A 19,764-nucleotide genomic window follows, 5' to 3' on the forward strand; every position below is an offset into this window, starting at 1 on the left:
TTTCAAACATGCTGTTATTGCCATTTGGATAATATTAGCTCGAAATTTCCAAATACTGACACATTTCATTATACCAAATGAAAAAAGAAATGTTTTTTTTTTAATTATGACCACGAATCTCATCAGAATAGTCACTGGATAATGAGATGCTGTCAAGTTCACAGTGGGAAAAACAAGCCTTTTAGTGTTGTGACTCAAACTGGAAGTTGCCAACGCTGTCATCAGAAACAAATACTGTCAGCTGCTTCCCTTGACACGGAAGACTTACTTCATTCACTCTTTTGTAAATGACTTCCAAATATTCATCTTGAATAAACATATTTTGTCTCTTCAAATTAAAGAAATATTTTTTTGAGACAGCCATCATTTCTTTTTATACTTTCCAATTTGTCATATGAAATACTTAAAGGTGTTAGATCACAGTAACCAAATATTACCTTTGTGATAGCTAGACAGATGATTGGTAGAAAGAAAAATGACAGATAGATAGATAGATAGATAGATAAATGTAGGTAGATGATAGGTAGAGATATATAGTGCCTGCTATCTATGCGTTAGCTGTGAGATTTGAGCAGTTTCACTACATAGATGATATTTTAAAGTTATGGTATCAAACATGTTGCCAAGTCAGTATGAGCAGACAATGACTAGAACACATGGCCTGAGCTTTATCAAGCATAAATGCTGCCAGATGAGAAGAAAACAAGAAGTCGTGGTGATGTGGTAAGTAACCAAACCCAAGGTGTTGGCCTGAAGGCTACTAGACAAGGGAAACCATTTAAAGGGTAGGTAAGCATACTTCTGTGCATGTTTTCTCACATATTGTCAACATGAGCAGCGACCTAGTACAAGGAGAGTCAGAATTCTATGTTTCTTTTTCCAAGGGAGCACAATCTAAAGAATGATGTTGTGCTTGTGTATAGACGGGATCATTCTTCTAGCTGTAGGATGATCATTAGGCTTTAAGTGAGACTGGGGTGGTACATGTCCTTAGTGGAGTCTACCTTCCGTGACCACGAGCTTGCTGTGTAGTTGCTACGGGGCCCGGATAATATACAGCACGAGAGCAAACATCCTTTTCTTTCTCTGGTTCTTCCTTCCCAAGTAGACATGTTTTTATGGACAAAGAGGTTTTTTGACTCCATACACTGACACTTGCCTCTGTGACACTCTGAGGATCCTCAGGGTCAGGTCTGCATTGTCAGCCTTCATATTTCTCACATTTTAGGTTGTCTTATACTGGAGGATTTTTGTCACCTTCTCTGGCTTCCCAACAGGCAGACTGACAGTATGGGGGGACATTTCAGCCTCAATGAGCATGTAAATCAATGAAATAAATCCACTGGCTTCATTTCCACAGAGATCTGACTAAGGAATATATAAGGGAAGGAAGTTACCTTTTGTATCATGGGCCATTTATTTGGACTGATAAAGCACCACATATCAGTTAATCAAGCATGGGGCACAGGTAGGTTTCTCAGAAGAGAACGTACAAGAAGGAAAGTATGGCTCCAGCTGCATATGTAGCAGAGACTGGCCTTGTTGGGCACTAATGGGAACCCCTTGGTCCTACCAAGGCTCAACTACCCCCTCTCCCCCAGTGTAGGGGCATGCCAGGGCAGGGAGGCAGGAAGGGGTGGGTAGACGGGTGCGGAACACCCTCATAGAAGAAGGGGGATGGGGGATGGTATAGGAGGGTTATAGATGGGAAACTGGGAAAGGGGATAACATTTGAAGTGTAAATAAATAAATATCCAATAAAAAATAAAAGGAAAGTATTCAGTTAAGCTGATTGAATATCTTGCTGGGAACAAGAGCACCGAAATCATATGGGTACATTTGATATCGTGATTAAGGGCTGGACGTTTCGTGGCAACGGCAGAGGTAACGATGGCTTCGAATGACGCAACAGGAGGGCAGAGTCAGGAAGGGAAGGAGCTCAAGAGAGTATGAGAAGAATACGGGAAGAATCACCTTATAAAAATGGAAGAGATCTCCCAAAAATAAGCTAGGAGAACTGAAAATACGAGCCAACCTGTTGGGGGAGATCACGGGGGTGGGGGTGGGGGTGTGGAGGTCGGATTCTGAGGACCGAGCAAAGATTGAGAAATGACCACATTGCAGCATACGGAGCACAATGCCAGAGAACAGCGTGAAGGGCACACCAAACAAACCGGCGAAGAATCCATATGAACTATTAGAGCCCTCCCTTGATAAGGTAACAGTAATAAACGGTGTAAAGACGTAGTTTACCCCTCTACTACGAATCGTCTTCAGTGACTGTCTACTGCTTTAGCACACGGTCCCACAGTATTTCATGTGGCTTCCGTGCCTCCTATCAACCACCGACTTCCACCTTGAACCCCTCGATCGTCCACCTTCCCTCTCATGCGCTGTACATTGTGTGAGTAAAACTGTCAGAGTTACTCACCCCTGTCCTCATCTGCCTTCCATCTTGGTTTTGACATCTATCACCCTCACACCCTCTGCATATGGACTTTATTTGGCCTTTCTCTTAACTAAAAAGATTGCATGCGTTACTGTGTAAATCATTTTTGAGATGACTTTCCTGATGCCATCTGGTTGTAACAGAAATATATATACACATATCACACTAACCTTATAATTTATCCCTTAAGCTCCATAATATACATTTTTTAAATATAAAAGAGGAGCTGAAGGAGTTTGCAACCCCATAAGAACAACAATACCAACCAATCAGAGCTCCCAGGGAGAGTCTATTTCTAAGCATTATTGAAAGTGCAAACAGCTAAAACACTCCAGGCTCAAGGCTCACGTCCCTCACGCATGCGCTTACCAGTACGTCCGCTTTGCCGCTCAACCCCTTCCCGTAGTCGTCGGTTGCAATCACTTGAAACTTGAAGTAGGATCTTCTCATATTGTGGAAGAGCATGGCTGTCTTGATGAGCCCCGTGTATGTTTCCACCACAAACCCCTCTTTGCCTTCTTTAATCGGCGGTATGATGAGTCTGTAGGCCATGGCGCTATAATTTCCTGTGTCCCTGTCAGTGGCCTAGGAAGGAAAAAAAAATCAGACGATAAACGGTCAGTCAGAAAGAAGACAAAGCTACTTCCAAGGCTATTTGGGTAACAGTAGCACAGTACATTTCTCCTAAAGCTCCCTTTCTCTGAATATCATTATGCAAATGCGAAAATACATCTGCATATCAAATAGTTTTCATCCCAATGCTACTGGCTCGAGGGCAGTTATTACAACAGATAAGGATCCAATCAATTTAGTTTTATGCATCTGTCAGGATGAGTTCCAATTTAGGCTATGGATCCAAATGATGGGCATGGTGGAATCTACTGGTCACTTCAAGATCATCGTGTGACTGTGGAGACCCCCCCACCAAAACCCCAATTTTTTTCAGTATTTTTTTTTTTTTTGTAATTGTAGATTTTTGTCTCTAATTTTTTCATTAGTATTTTGGTTATGTTTTCCTCTCCTCTGACTTTTCTACCCACAAAACTTCATGTTTTCTTTCCCTCCAAAAGAAAAAGGAAAATAAAAAACAAACAAAAATCAAAGTATTGATCTAGCAGGTTGAGGCCGGGGACATAAAGAACTATATACTGGCATATCCAATTAAAATAAGTCACACATAGTTATTCATAAATATGTTTTAGGGTAGAGGATTATATGCCAACCAGTTAATATTGTAGCAAGATCAGAGTATGGCAGATTCTAACTCTCTCTTTTGTAGTCCCCCTGAATCAACAGGGAGTTATGGTGTAAAAGGCTTAAGGTTCTTATCATGTAGATATAAAGAGGGAATGACTGTTCAGATTTTCCAATTCTTCTGAACATTGGCTATGGACAAACTCTTAATTACATTGGTTCTATGGCTTCTACTTAAGGGCAAGTTTTCGGGATGTCAGTTTCAGAACTACTTCAAAGTGAAATGCTTCAGAAAGAAATGGTGGGGTCTGGAGTGGTCCTAGGCACGGGAGAGCACTGGCTGCTCTTCCAGGGCACCCAGGTTAGGTTCCCAGCCTCAGCGTGATGACTCAGAACCATCTGTAACTCCAGTTCCTGGATCTGATGCTTTCATAACCACTGTAGTGGGCAACAGGCAGACATACAAGTAGTTGCCTAGCCATGAATGGAGACAAAAAAACCCATACACATAAAGTACAAAGCTTTTTTTTTTAAAAAAAAAAGTATAAGCATTATTATAAAAAAATAAAAATATGTAACATATCCAAGACTAAAACATATCAAAGACTAAAGGCTATACAACTTTTTTTTTCTTTTTTTTTTTTCTTTTTTCTTTTTTTCGGAGATGGACCGAACCCAGGGCCTTGCGCTTGCAAGGCAAGCGCTCTAACCACTGAGCTAAATCCCCAACCCCAAGTCTATACAATGTAATTAACTCTTAAAGGGGTAGAAGAGGGATTTGGAACGGAAGCCAAGAACCTTCGAGTAAGGTTTCTATTTTTAATTTCAAGTATATAACGCGAGAGAGGCTAAATGCAAGAGGAAAACGAGGAGGAAGGAGTGGATGCCGATAAGAAACGCATGCTGTGGTCGAGCATCTAAAGTTAATTGTTTTTCTAACTCTATGTTTGGGGTAGTGTTTGGGGTAGTGGATAGGTGCACAAAATACATTCAAAACGGAACATATATCAAGAGAAATTGTGGGTAAGGGAATCAGATAATGTCGTCAGGCTATATGTAAATTATTCAGGAAGCACATCATCCAGAGTTTCTAGTTTTCAGCCTTTTCTACTGCACGGTTATTCATCCTTTTATCAGCACTTAACCTAAAGCATGATATAGTACGCGTTTTTAATTTGCCTTAAAACTCAGAGGGCTATACCAAAGTAATTTAATAGCAAGAAAAAAAAACTGCTAAGGAAGCTACTGTTCTAATTGCATAGAGCTCTGGGTGCTGAAAGGGATCATCTCAAAGTGTTCTGATCCTAGCAGCAGAAATCGGCCGGGTATGACCACCGAGAATTGGAAACGAGGATTAGGTGGCAAAAGAGCCAGGACTCTCACGTGACTTACAGGGTGTCAGTGCTGGCATATGAACAATTTCAATGACAAAAAACAGCTCGCAGACAGTAAATATTCTATAAACTTGGTTTCAGGCTTTACGTACCTTCTGAACATTTCAAGCATTTCAGGATAGCCTCATCTGCACCACAAGGAAAGTTTCTTATACTAAATGACCCAGACACTTCAACTTGAGATAAAAGAACAAATTACAACTTGTCTAAGTTGCTGTCAGGGTTAATTCTGGTTGCTGGCTTGACTGGATTCCGAATTACCTAGGAGACACATCTGTGGGTGTGGCCATGGGGGGGGGTCACTTCCAGAGATGTTTAACAGAGGAGGGTTCTAAATGTGGGCAGTACAGCTCCCTAGACTGGTGTCTCAAACAAACAGAACAAGATAGAAAGGTGGAGGGAGCCACGCGGACACCAGAATCCATCTGTGTGACTACAGATGCAGTGTGTCCGGCTGCCTCGTGGTCCTGCTGCCATGCCTTTCTCAGCATGATGGGCTTTATCCTCAAGCTGTGAACCCAAATGAGCTCTTTCTCCTTTCTTGCATCCTCTTATCCCCACCCGCTCCCTGGCAACAGCATAATTCCAGTTGCTCTCTCCCTACTTACTCAATATAGTACCACAAGTCCTAGCCAGAGCAATCAGATAACAAAAGGAGGTCAAAGGGATACAAATTGGAAGGGAAGAAATCAAAATATCACTATTTGCAGATGATATGATAGTGTACTTAAGTGACCCCCAAAAGTTCCATCAGAGAACTACTAAACCTGATAAACACCTTCAGCAAAGTGGCTGGGTATAAAATTTACTCAAACAAATCAGTAGCCTTCCTCTACTCAAAGGATAAACAGGCTGAGAAAGAAATTAAGGAAATGACACCCTTTACAATAGTCCCAAATAATATAAAATATCTTGGTGTGACTTTAACCAAGCAAGTGAAAGATCTGTATGACAAGAACTTCAAGTCTCTAAAGAAAGAAATTGAAGATCTCAGAAGATGGAAAGATGTCCCATACTCATGGATTGTTAGGATTAATATAGTAAAAATGGCCATCATGCCAAAAGCAATCTACAGATTCAATGCCATCCCCACCAAAATCCCCACTCAATTTTTCATAGAGTTAGAAAGAGCAATTTGCAAATTCATTTGGAATAACAAAAAACCCAGGAGAGCAGAAACTATCCTCAACAATAAAAGAACTTCTGGGGGAATCACCATTGACCTCAAGCAGTATTACAGAGCAATAGTCATAAAAACTGTATGGTATTGGTACAGAGACAGACAGATAGATCAGTGGAACAATAATGAACCCACACACCTATGGTCACTTGATCTTTGACAAAGGCGCTAAAACCAACCAATAGAAGAAAGATAGCATTTTCAACAAATGGTGCTGGTTCAACTGGAGGTCAGCACGTAGAAGAATGCAAATTGATCCATTCTTATCACCATGTACAAAGCTTAAGTCCAAGTGGATCAAAGACCTCCACATCAAACCAGATACATTCAAACTAATAGAAGAAAAAGTGGGGAAGAGTCTCAAACACATGGGCACTGGGGAAAATTTCCTGAACAAAACACCAATGGCTCATGCTCTAAGATCAAGAATCAACAAATGGGACCTCATAAAACTACAAAGCTTCTGTAAGGCAAAGGACACTGTCATTAGGACAAAATGGCAACCAACAGATTGGGAAAAGGTCTTTACCAATCCTACATCTGATAGAGGGCTAATATCCAAAATATACAACGAACCCAAGAAGTTAGACTCCAGAGAGCCAAATAATTCTATTAAAAAATGGGGTACAGAGCTAAACAAAACATTCTCAGTTAAGTATTATCGATTGGCCAAAAAGTAGCTAAAGAAATGTTCAACATACTTAGTCATCAGGGAAATGCAAATTAAAACAACCCCGAGATTCCACCTCACACCAGTCAGAATGGCTAAGTTCAAAAACTTAGGTGACAGCAGATGCTGGCAAGGATGTGGAGAAAGAGGAACACTCCTCCATTGTTGGTGGAATTGCAGACTGGTACAACCACTTTGGAAATCAGTCTGGAGGTTCCTCAGAAAATTGGGCATTGCATTGCCTTAGGACCCAGCTATTCCTCTCTTGGGCATATAACCAAAAGATGCCCCAACATAAAACAAAGACACAATCTCCACTATGTTCATAGCAGCCTTATTTGTAGTAGCCAGAAACTGGAAAGAATCCAGATGTCCTTCAACAGAGGAATGGATACAGAAAATGTGGTACATCTACACAATGGAGTACTATTCAGCTATCAAAAAACAATGACTTCATGACATTCGTAGGCAAATGGAATGAACTAGAAAATATCATCCTGAGTCAGGTAACTCAATCGCAGAAAAACACACTTGGTATGCACTCATTGATAAGTGGATATTAGCCAAAAAGCTCGAATTACCCAAGATGCAATCCACAGAAGACAGGAAGCTCAAGACGAAGGATGACCAAAATGTGGATGCTCCCACTCCTTCTTAAAAGGGGAAAAATATCCATAGGAGGGGATATGGAAGCAAAGTTTAGAGCAGTGACATAAGGAACGGCCATTCAGAGCCTGGCCCACATGTGGCCCATATATATATATACAGCCACCAAAACTAGATAAGATTGATGAAGCTAAAAAATGCATGCTGAAAGGGACCGGATATAGATCTCTCCTGAGAGACACATCCAGAGCATGTCCAATACAGAGGTCAAGCTAGCAGCAAACCACCGAACTGAGGACAGGACCCCCTTGGGGGGAATTAGAGGAAGGATTGAAAGAGTTGAAGGAGCTTGAAACCCCATAAGAATAACAATGCCAACCAACCAGAGCTTCCAGAGAAGTCCAAAAACTATACATGGACTGACCCAGGGCTCCAACTGCATATGTAGCAGAGAATAGCCTTTTTGGGGCACAAGGGGAAGCCCTTGGCCCTGCCAAGGTTGGACCCTCAGCAGGGGAATATAGGGGGCAGTAAGGGGGATGTATAGGGGGAATATCCGTATGGGGGAGGGGGAGGGGAGGAAATGGGGGTTTATGGACAGGAAACTGGGAAGGGGAATAACATTTCAAATGTAAGTAAAAAATATATCTAATAAAAAATTAAAAAAAAAGGATTCCTCAGTGAAAGGAGGGTGAGCATGTTACTTCAGCTCATTTTCTCATGTGGGCTAATGTTCCGCTTAGCACAGCTGGCTTTGGGCATTGGAGTTCCAGGGATGAGATTTCACTTACAGGAGAAAGGAAGAGTAATTAAAGTTAACCTTTTAAAGCATTGAACTGGTGGTGACTCTATTCATTTCACGAAGAATAACATAAGAAAAAAAATAAGTGTTCCCAACTGAAATTAAACTCAGAATCTAATCCAACTGACCTGAGACATTACTGTCTCTGAGTACACTTGCTACTTGTGTCACATCCGGCTCGGACAAGGGGCTGGGAAAATGGCTCAGTCAGTAAAGCAATGATCTTGCAAGCATTAGAGCCTGAGTTTGATTTCTAGCTATCACACACACACACACACACACAAAATCTGAACATGGCTGGCCCATGAACCCCAGGGATTCTCCTGTTTCTACCTCCACAGAGCTGGTCAGTCTTTTTAGCTTATTTGTTGACTCCAGACCAGCGAGAGACTCTCAAGATGAAAAACACTGAAGACATGACCCTTCTGGCTTCCACATGTACACACACACACACACACACACACACACACACACACATAGCACATGCAAACATACAGAAATAGATTTGACGTGACCAACCTTCAACTTTTGGTTAGCATTAAGACTTCTCTTCATAGAAATAATTGATTGTCAATGCAAACTTGGAAATAAAATAGCCGTGCCTAAAGTGTACCAAGTTATGACTGTACAGAGCAATACATTTTTGAAAAATATGCATATCTATGAGGCCAATATGCATATTAAGAATCAGAACTCCTCAACCATTCATGTCTATGCTCATGCCTCAGTCAGACCCACGTCCCTCAGGGAAGCCACGTGACCTGGCTGTGTTACTGCTCTCGTTTGCCCATTTCCAAGTTTATATTGACAGAGTCAGCACCCATCCTGCTTTATGACTTGGTCTTGCACTAAGGTTGCGTTGTGAGGCTCAATCCTGTTTAATTTGAAGATAAATGCTAGCAACGACAAGGAAATTTACATAGGAAAGATGGTTACTGTACAATCCTAGCGGCTGCTTGGTACATTAAACCAACTCGCACAGTTCCTACCGACTAACTTCCCATTTCCAAAATAAAATAATTTTGTTTTGCTCCCTAATTTATTACATCATGGAAACTACAACACAGTCATATTTCATAATAAATGACTGAGGTCTTTCCTGTAGTAAGCTTTTTCTGAAGCAAATCTTTTTTTTTATGAAACAAAGAAATATCCTTTTAGAATTTTTGCATATTATGGTTATAACATAGTAGAAATGAAATATAAAATTTTTTTCAAAAAAGCAGGTTTGGCAGATATTTGAATCCCCAGTGCTCTGATTTTGTATGCTATGCAGTTCTAACCTGCTTTCCTTTTCCCTTTTTTAGGGACGCCATGCTCAGGACCTATCTTAAAGATCTCCCTTCTGGAGGTGGTCACAGAAGAGCTGCCAGGAGCTTGTGGATCTTTGGAGGCACTCTCCTCTCTCTAACAAGTGCCCAGAGCTGAAGGATGCTTGCCTATAGGCGTAAAGTAGAAACTTCCAACAGCTTCCAACATCCAGTGTGCCCGAGCTCAGTTCAGGACTGTATCTTCTCGGAGGGACCTGACTCAGATGGCTTAAAGTACATGCCCTACAGCCACGCACAGACAAGGACCAAAGTTCTCCTGAAGAGATTGATAAAATATGATGTGTTTAAAATACATACTGACTCCCACCATGAACTCGGCCACAAGACCCAGCGCACAATTTGAAATCTGGGTTAAGATGTACAAAGGTCGAGTGTCAAAATAATTTTGAAATACGTTTCCCCGCCTGGCTCCTTAGTTACCATCAAAAATGATTCTGGACTGATTAGTTATTATTAAATACCCAGGCCATAAGGCCTGGCTCATTCCTTCTGACTAACTCATAACTTACTTAAGGCATGTAGCCTATTCTGTGTCTACCATGTGGCGAGTTACTTCTTCAGTCCTGTTCCCTCCTTCCTTAGAGTCTCCTCAGCATCGTCTCCCTGCTGGTTGATGACTGACTGACTCTCTCTCTCTCTCTCTCTCTCTCTCTCTCTCTCTCTCTCTCTCTCTCTCTCTCATCTCTTACTATTTCATCAAATCCTCTCTTTTCCTGCCAGTGTCCCACTTCCTATTTCCTGACTCAACTCATTGCCCTTTGGCTGTTATATTGACAGGGATGTTCATGCGAGATTCTGGCCACGGTGCAAACACCTCATCATGGAGGGCATCATCACTGTTTGCCTTGTGCTTTGAATAGTTCTAAACGGATTTTGTTTGCCTACTCTTACACTTTGTTTTATTTTTAGGGGGACTCCAATAATTTCCCCCTTCAAACTCACTTTTAACTTGCTATCTGTCAATGACGTGAATTATGCCAAATGAATGTTGTTGTAAATATGTGTATATCTATATCTATATATATATATATCTGCTACATTATGGATGTGATGTGCTGAAAATTATGCTTATGTAATTATACTTAATGGCCAAGAACAGCATGACCATTAGAGATTCTATTAGAGCTGTTAAATGCATATTACAATAGCAAGAAGGGTTTGCTTTTCTATAATATGTTTGTATCAATAAATACAGCACTCAAATACTTAAGCACTCAAAACCTCAATTAATTTAGACTTGTCATTTTAGACATATAAAATTATTACTCCCTTAAGATGTATAAACTAATAATTGATTTCTTATTGAGGTCAGGGGGCATGCACTTGGTTTTTATAATCATCTTTGATTTTTTTTTTTTTTTGGGTTTTTTTTTTTCGGAGCTGGGGATTGAACCCAGGGCCTTGCGCCATCTTTGATTTTTATTCATATGTTCTTGTTTTTCTTGTTCCTAGATCCAATTTGCGATGGAAACCCACATACTACGTACAGAAAAAAACTCTTCCCTTATTACCGAATCCAAGGATGTCGGTATCTAGTTCTGTTTTCCTTTTCGACTAACTTCTTTTAAAGTGCAGGTTTCATGTAGATGGCACACTTGGCTATTTATCTTCAATTCTCAGGCTAGCGACATTCCTTGATCAGTGAATTGCTTGATCGCTGCTCTAGAGCTAAACCTCACGGAGGCATCGGCCCTAGGGAAATGCCCTGTCTCAGGAAGATTAAACTCTAATGCATACGTTTCACAGCACAAATGAACTCATCGCAGCTGAAACCTCGGTTGTTAGTGAATTTTCAAGTCTCCCCCTTGAGACGTTAGGTTTGGAGTTCCCTTCCCCCTCGGCTCTTCCGTCGAAGTCACACTGTGGTTATCTTGCCTTTATCCCTTGGATCGCCTGAATCGTAAGTTTAGAACCCACGACTGAAGACGGAGAGTTTAAACAGTCAGCAAGATGCGTGTGATCATAAATTAATCTGAGTTCCAAAGTGCGCCTTTGATCCATTTAGAAAATCTTTTCTGTAAACAGCGACTTGTCTAACGTCGTCGTCGATAACGTCGTAGCCCGTTTGTTTAATGCATCCTCTTCAGTCTCCTCTAGAGAGGTGCACCTTCTAATTTACATGAAATTTCAGGATATCAAGTGTGACATTTCTCAGCTGCTCATCCTAGGAGTAAAATATCTTTACCTGTGCCATCTGTCAGCTCTTACAATCTTAGAGTCGCAGCCGGCCCTCCTCTCCCATCGAAGGCACATTCGCAGCGATCAGAGCCTGGCCCAGCTCTCCTCCCATGAAACATGCTATCGTCGCCCTGCCGCTTTAACCTTTTCCTCTTAAAAATACAAACGCTCGGGGTTGGGGATTTAGCTCAGCGATAGAGCACTTGCCTAGCAAGCGCAAGGCCCTGGGTTCGGTCCCCAGCTCCGAAAAAAAGAAAAAAAAAAAATACATATATACAAACCCTCATTTGTCTTCTCCATTAAGACAAAGCTTTTACTCTGACGCTAACCCTACTGCTTTACCTATTTTTACAGTTCAGTTCTCTACCACCCCTTTCTAGAATTCCTTACCTTCAGCTCTTCACGGAAACCTAGCCAGACCCTTGCCTCTCCAGAAAGAGCTAATAAAGTCGGGTTTCAAATGGAGCTTAGACTCAGATCTACCAGTCTGTGCTCTTGTAGGGCCGGTGGGCGTATGGAAGGGGCGCTTCACTGTCAGCTAACATCTGCCCATCATTCACTGTTTCCAGTGTTGTGTGACACTTCACAGGCACAGACTCACTGTAGTCCGTTGTTATTTTAGAAGTGAATGAGGCCAGCTGGAGAGATCAGTAAACTATTGATAGTCAGACAGGTGGGTGGTAACCCAACAGGGTGGGTCTTACTCTACATCTACATAATCCAATAGGTCAGAATACCAGGGATTTAAAACTCATCGAAAAGAACAGGAAACAAAGGATAAACCATTCTACGATGTAAGAAGGAGATAAGAAAAATAATAAACACACAGGCCAGAATCTAAGTGCCCATGTTTCTTGGTCTGTTGAAAATACCCCCATAGTGTGATGTATGAAAGCTAGCTTTTGGATAGTGACTGGTGCGTGAGGGTAGAGCTTATAGGAAAGTTTAAGTGTCCCTTTATCTACTTCTGCCATTTAAAGACACAATACAAAGACAGCTATCTGTCTAGGAGCTAGAGAAAAGGCCCTAGTGAATCTGTTGAAACCTAAGTTGTTAGGGAAAAGACCCAGGAAAAAGAACATATCTTGTATGTAAGACCCTTAGTTATAAATGCCAGAATAGACAAGTAAAGACAGTAATGTAATATGTAAATCTTATTATCTACTTAATACTTTATTCAGTTTTTATTTGTTTAGTTTTATAATACCTCATTTATATTCTCCAGGCAGTCCTTGGGCCCAGCCTCAAGGGCTATGATTACAGATGTATATAGACTTGTACAGACGACATGGGTGAGAATGCGAAAAACCTTAATGTTGATGACGGTTTCTGCTTAGATGCCCTTCTTTCCCTCTCCTCCTCCTCTATTATGAGTAGCTGGGAGAGCCGGTAGCAAGGCGTGCTCATGGAAGAGGATTTAATGTGCTCCCTTCCCAGAAAGCACAAGTCTCATTGTGAAGGGGAGAATATGCCTCCCTTCTCTCCAGCTCTGTGTCTGTCACCGCTATCAAACTGCTTTGTGAGTTGCCCAGATTAAACCCTAACACCAACGGCAGTGGGTCAGAGTCTCCCTGAGATTGCACAATCAAACACACCCACTGCATTTAGGGTTGCAGTCTCTATTCGTGCGCCATCACGTTGCGCAAGGCAAGAGAAAAGAATAGACATTGGAAGGTCACGTGACCCCGGACCTGCTTGAACTCACGGGAAATCCGAGATCTGGGCATTTAAGACCAAAGATGTTCATTCAAGAACGGCTCAGGCCATTGACGGAGCGATTCTTTTTCAAAAATCTCACCTCAAAATATGCCTCATGCAATCCAAGAAAATAATGGTGCAGGAGAGATTAAAATCTGAAGGAAAATAAATCCCAAGGAAGAGACAGGTATTATGAGGATGCTGAGGTAAAAAGGAGAGTCAAATCCATAACCAGGAAGTCTTTGAATATTTGAATAAGTAGATCCCAATTGGGAAAGAGATATTAATTTTCTTTAGTTTGGGAAGCAAGTATTAATTAATTAATTAATTAATTAATTGAGATAGTGTCTCACTAACTAGTTCTGGTTGCTCTGGAACTCACTAGGTAGACCAGGCTGGCTTAAACTCATAGATAACATCTCACCTCTGGCTCCCATGTGCTGAGATTCAAGGCTAATTAATGGTGTTTAAAAGCCATGCAAAGAATGGGAAATGGTCAAGACAAAAAGTATCTTTTGGAAATAGAAGATTTCCACAAAGTCTCAATATAGATAAATCTTTTTAAAAACATAAACTGTTACAAATACAAAGGGGACCCGTTTCTTAAAATTGAAGGAGATTCTTAACAATTTTTTCAGAAAGATACAGATACATAAATAAAAAGCACAAACCTATTTCATCACTGATTAGGTCATAAAAAGAGGACAGCTAATGATCTTGGCTAAATTAATCCTTAAAAAGTAAAAGTGACTCAGTGGAATGAACCATGTTTCCTTAAAGAGTTAATAATTTTTCTTTATCGGCTTATGTATACCGAAAAGCTTATGCCAGGTTCATGACCTAGTTACCAAGAGAAAGGAGTGAGTCTGGTGATTAGAATCACTGCCTTTTATGTTTTCTTTTGGCAAAGAGAAAAAAAGCTATGTCTAGAGTTGCCTGGAAAGAAGCCAAATATGGAATATTATATTTGACTCACTTTGATTATATTTTAAAATGAAAACTCAGACATAGGCAACCGCTTACACATCTCTAAGACCACACAACTCTGGAAGTTTTAAATGTGTACAGGTACCCGACATTAAGAGACAACCACCGGGGTTGGGGATTTGGCTCAGTGGTAGAGCGCTTGCCTAGGAAGCGCAAGGCCCTGTTCTGGTCCCCAGCTCTGAAAAAAAGAACCAAAAAAAAAAAAAAAAAAAAAAAAAAAAAGAACCACAAATAATTGCCTCTAACATGCAGAGAATAGGTGAGATGTTAATTTTCTAATGGCCTTGGTAACTGTTCCCCTCTGTCGCCTAAATGAAGACCACAGATGCAGAAAAATATTAGTGGAATAATTAGTGATGTCCTCAGAACTTCCAAACCTATTAAAGTCCAAGAATGGGGCTTTAACTTCAACTCCTCAATTAGACCCATTTCAACCTTTAGCAGCACACAAGTCTTGCTTTTCCAGAGATGGAGGGAAAGTGATTCAGGACACAGGGACAAAAACTCCCGTCTCGCATCCGTCCGCTGATGCGAACGTCAAAGTGTGATTATTAGTGGCAGAAAGAACAAAGTGTTGGCCTCTGAGAAACACTTTAACTTTACTCTTGTATTTTTAGAAAGTACGGAGAAACTTATGCTTTAAAGTCCTTACAGTCAATGTGCCCAGCAGCTGATAAAACATGAATAAAGAAATACCAATGAGACTGATCTATTTACAGACTTATTCAAAAATTTTGCGGAAACTAAAAGGGGAAAAGGAAGAACTACTTTAAGTAGAAAAAACGTATTAGATCTTTTTTTCACATGACTTTAACAAAAATTGACTAAGGTGGAATATTAGGATGTGATATTAAGGTTTACGTGTTAAGCAATTATAGAGTTAAATAAATGACAGTTTAATATAATTAATCTTTCCCCCAAGCTTTTATTGCTATGATCCAGGATAGATTTGGGATCCAATAGAAGCAACCGTACCCATGGACTGCACATGGATGTTCGAGGAGGTCGTGATCTGTCCCTTAGCATGCCTATTCCCACTGAAGAGGCAACATGTGTCAGACACTGGCTTACAACCATGGTATGTAGATCCCTGTGCTCACAGCTTGAATCATACAATCCAGATAGGCTATTCATAATTTGTCAACATTTTCTTAATAGTGTGGTATCAAAATCATCAGAGAACATCAGATAGATAAGATACTGACCTAAAGAAAACGATTTTGTTTTAAACAAAGAAAGAAGGAAACACATACACACAATATTCTGTTTCACAGAAGGCACAATACAGAAAGATAAGTAGGAAAGTAGGACTTCCTTGTGTATGGTAAGGTCTAGGTAAAATACTGAGGTCTAGATGGAATGTTAAGGCCTAGGTAAAATGTTAAGGCCTGGGTAACTGTTACCTGGCTAGCCTACCATTATAAGGAAACGTTCTCATATGTTGTTTCTGCTGTTGTTCCTCATGCCCAAGTTGATTACATATCCTGCTATGTCCCGTGCCCTTGGAAACCAATCATGATAGAAGTCAGGAGAACTGCATTGTATAGTCAACTACAATAAGCCTGGACCCAAACCAACCACCTAGAAGCACTCCCTACACCTGTATATAAGCTTTTATGGTATTTGCGTTCATAAGCTGCCATTGGGATGGATCCCACCATAGGAAACTGTAAGATATTCATTTTGAGTAGGGGTTGGGTAAAGTTTAAATTTCCAAGGCCTCCCTGGGAACTTACATCCTACTTAGGAGAAACATGCATGTGGGCAGCATCACCCTGGTTGGCAAATTAAGACATGAATGTTAGACAAGTCTCCTGTCACAGTTGAATACCTCAACCAATGGGAACAGGGTAAGTGTACAAGAAAGTCATGCTCCTAAGGAAATACCCTATTCATAAATCCTGATTGGTTGGATAACTTAGCACAGATGTTTGTAGATCTCAGGCATAAAAGCTCTGTAGGATCTTAACTTGCGGTCATGGTTCAGTTCCCCGATCTGAACCATGGCTCTGATTGGGGTGTGGTGTTCCATAAATCATCCCTGTTTGACTGACACTGGTGTCTGATCTCAGTTTATGCAGCAATTCCCAGACCCCAACACTGTATAGTAATTGAAGTGTTTAATTTCCCTCTTCTTGTAAATTATTTCATAACTCACATGACCTTGCGAGTTCTCTTCACCATTATAGTTATATAATCAAAATAAGGACTAATTTATGACCTTCCAAGATGCTGTCAAATGAATTCTGTTCCTTTTGTCCACATAAAAACAAATCTATTTCTTTACTCAATGGGCATTTAAATGAGAAAAGCCCCAGTGTGAACATTCCTTTTGAGGGATAAAGTGAGTTTAGTCTTAGTGTTTATTTTTTAAATAACAATATAGCGATTTTATTGGACTTTTCACTGTTCATACACTGCTTGAGCACTATTCTTAATAATCTATTTTCTATTTTATGAACACTGATTGGTATTTTGCCTGCAGGTATGTCTGCGTGAGGGTGTCAGATCCCCTGCGGGTGTTGGGAAAGAACAGCCAATGTTCTCAACCACTTAGCCATCCCTCCAGCCCCATGTTATCTGTGATTTTCCTTCCTTATTCGGAGCAAGTGAAACCTCGTACTCATCTCTTCTAACTTTCTGGTTGTTCCTTAGTCACAGTGAATTCTATCACTTCGATCCAAGTCTAGCATCGTGTCTCTCACCCCATGTCTTTCTTTTGACTACTGTGCTTGGTTTGCTCTCTGTGGTTTCTTCACATGGTAGGTCCACCATCATCCATACGAGTTACGTTTTCATAGTGATGCATATGGGACTTACTTTGGCTTCCAAGTTGAGAGGACATAATGTGTCACAAAAGGGAAGACATGTGGGAACATGGGGGGAGCACCTCCCCTCTTCATATCTCAAAGGAACAGGAAGTGGAAACGGGTCAGACAGTGGGATATGGTTACAGAGCTTCAAAGTCCATCTCCAATGAATCACTGCCTCTTGCAAGAATCACTTCTGAACAATTTCTCATTCTCTTCAAACAGTGCCACCAGATAGCTGGCTGGGGATGTTTCCCATTCATATCCCATCAGATCTGTATCGGGCTGAGAGCTGCTTCTCAGTGTCCTCTTTCTCTGTGCAACCTCAGGTCCCGACTCCATATGAACAGTCCACCAGAAAAAATTCTGCATTCTGCCTGTCTATTCCTCTAGCTCTTTCACACTGTGGCGACCTAATGATGTGCAATTCGGGGTTCTATCGTGCATCACCTTTTGTTTATGCAAAAGTTAGAGAAAAGCAAATAGCTCCACTCACAGGAAAATGAATATCCATCTAATCCCAGTTTATTATCTCAACTTCTTGCCTCATCTGTTTTTTTACTATTGATGTTTTTCCTTATGACGAAGTAACCCAGTGGACACCGACCACATACCACAGAGAGACCCACAGTTCAGCAAAAGCAGTGAGTCATTTCGCCTGATGCTATTTAGCTGAGACTGAATATTAAATTAAACTGAATACGTGGAACCAGCCTAACACTTATTAATTATATTTTTCTAATTATCTACACCGTGAGCCGGCCTACAGGCTACCTACATTTTTCTAATAATCTCTACTGTTTCTGGTTTCAACACCTTGGATATTTTTTATATTTAGCCTTATCTAGTAGGCTAAAGAAACACTGGTTATTCCTAGACTCTAATCTGGTATATATGGGGAGGGAGGGCTGGAGGGAGGGAAGGAGGGAGGGAGGGACTGGGGAATGGGGAGACCGAGGTTGATGGAGATATGAATGCCTCCTTCTCTCCCTTCAGTAGAGCTGCCATCAGTAGCATGTGCGGAGAGAGAGAGAGAGAGAGAGAGAGAGAGAGAGAGAGAGAGAGAGAGAGAGAGTCTTTATTTATCTATGACTATGACAAAATTATATCTATATAGTACACACTAGATTCTTTTTTCTGCTCATGCATTTGATGGTAACGTCTTATCTCGTAAGGGGTATTTTGTTTAAGTCTGTGTAGAAGAATGTCATGGCAGATTCTATACCGGTTTTTAGAATAGGCAAATTTAAGCTCATTTCTCTTAGTTACTGCTGTTAGTTATCTGGAGTTGGGCAACTAAACCTCTAGGAGTTAGGCTCTCCCATAAAAAAAAAAAAAAAACAAAAAAAAAACAGGGAACCAGGACAGATCTATGTAGACTAGATCAGAATACTGTAGATTTTCACTGGATTCCTTTGTTTCCTAGTATGTAGCACACATGTAAATGGGTGTTAATTATCCTTCAGTTTGTAATGCCTGTGAATCTGGGAGCATCGGGACAATTTTCTGATTCGTTCTATGTTATAAGTCTCATTTTTTGAAATTAAGCATATTAAATAATTGTTGAAGGACAATTGGACATCTCTAGGGAAAATTCACTGATTGATATGTTTTAATAATGTCATATTGTTTGCTGGTTCAAAAGCAAACACACTTTACATGGAGAGGACTTGCCACAACGGTACTGCCAAGGACTCTTGTGAGTCAGTAGCTCATGGGGTGGAGTTCACTGGGGAGTCCTTGCGTCACAGACTAAGCTCCGGAGTGTGAGCCCCAGTGACCAATTTTAAAACAAAATAACAACAAACAGATACTGGGACATTTACAAATGCAGGTCAAATAGCTTTACTTTCCACCATTTAACAGAATATATTTTCATGGTTGTTGAATATGTACCATATTCATGTATAGACAGTTGAGCATTTTTTTCTCTTAAACACACACATGTACCTGTGTGTATTTTAAAGCATAGCTACCATTAAAAGATAACCTTCAATTCAAGCACTGAGGAAGCTGAGGCAAGAAAACTGCAGTGAGTTCAAAGCCAGCCTCGTCTATATAACGAGTTCCAAGACAGCCAGGACTACATAGAAAGGGGCCCTGTCTCAGACAAAAACAGACAACAAACAAAACGGAATAAGCCTGTAATTTTGAATAAGAACCAAAGATAAAAACTATTCTTATGTCAGCCCCTAAGTTTAATAGCAAATGAAGAGAAGAATAAGGCATTTGAATATTCAGTCTGAAATGTAAATTTCTGTGAATCCACTCTGCTGCTAGTTTATCGCCTGCCAATTAAATAACACAAAGAGTCTTATTAAAAGAAAAAAACCTTATTTGTCTTGGCTTTTACAGAAAAAAAGAACACATCAAGGCAAATAGAATTCAATTTATGAACCTTTTAGTTTGGAAAAAATCGACGTAAACCTTCAAAATCACGATGAATCTAAGTGCTGCTCTGACAC

General features: G+C 40.5%; 1 protein-coding gene across 1 annotated transcript in view; it reads right to left on the reverse strand.

Annotated features, from left to right (window-relative positions):
* Positions 1 to 19,764, reverse strand: part of Pcdh15 (protocadherin related 15) — a 107,329-nt gene that overhangs the window by 59,002 nt on the left and 28,563 nt on the right. Inside the window, exon 2 of the mRNA XM_032889292.1 lies at positions 2,819 to 3,034. Coding sequence (XP_032745183.1) covers positions 2,819 to 3,034 — 216 coding nt within the window. The remainder of the gene's footprint in view (positions 1 to 2,818; positions 3,035 to 19,764) is intronic.

Source organism: Rattus rattus, chromosome 18 (genome assembly GCF_011064425.1).
Source record: "Rattus rattus isolate New Zealand chromosome 18, Rrattus_CSIRO_v1, whole genome shotgun sequence".
Classification (NCBI taxonomy): Eukaryota; Metazoa; Chordata; class Mammalia; order Rodentia; family Muridae; genus Rattus; species Rattus rattus.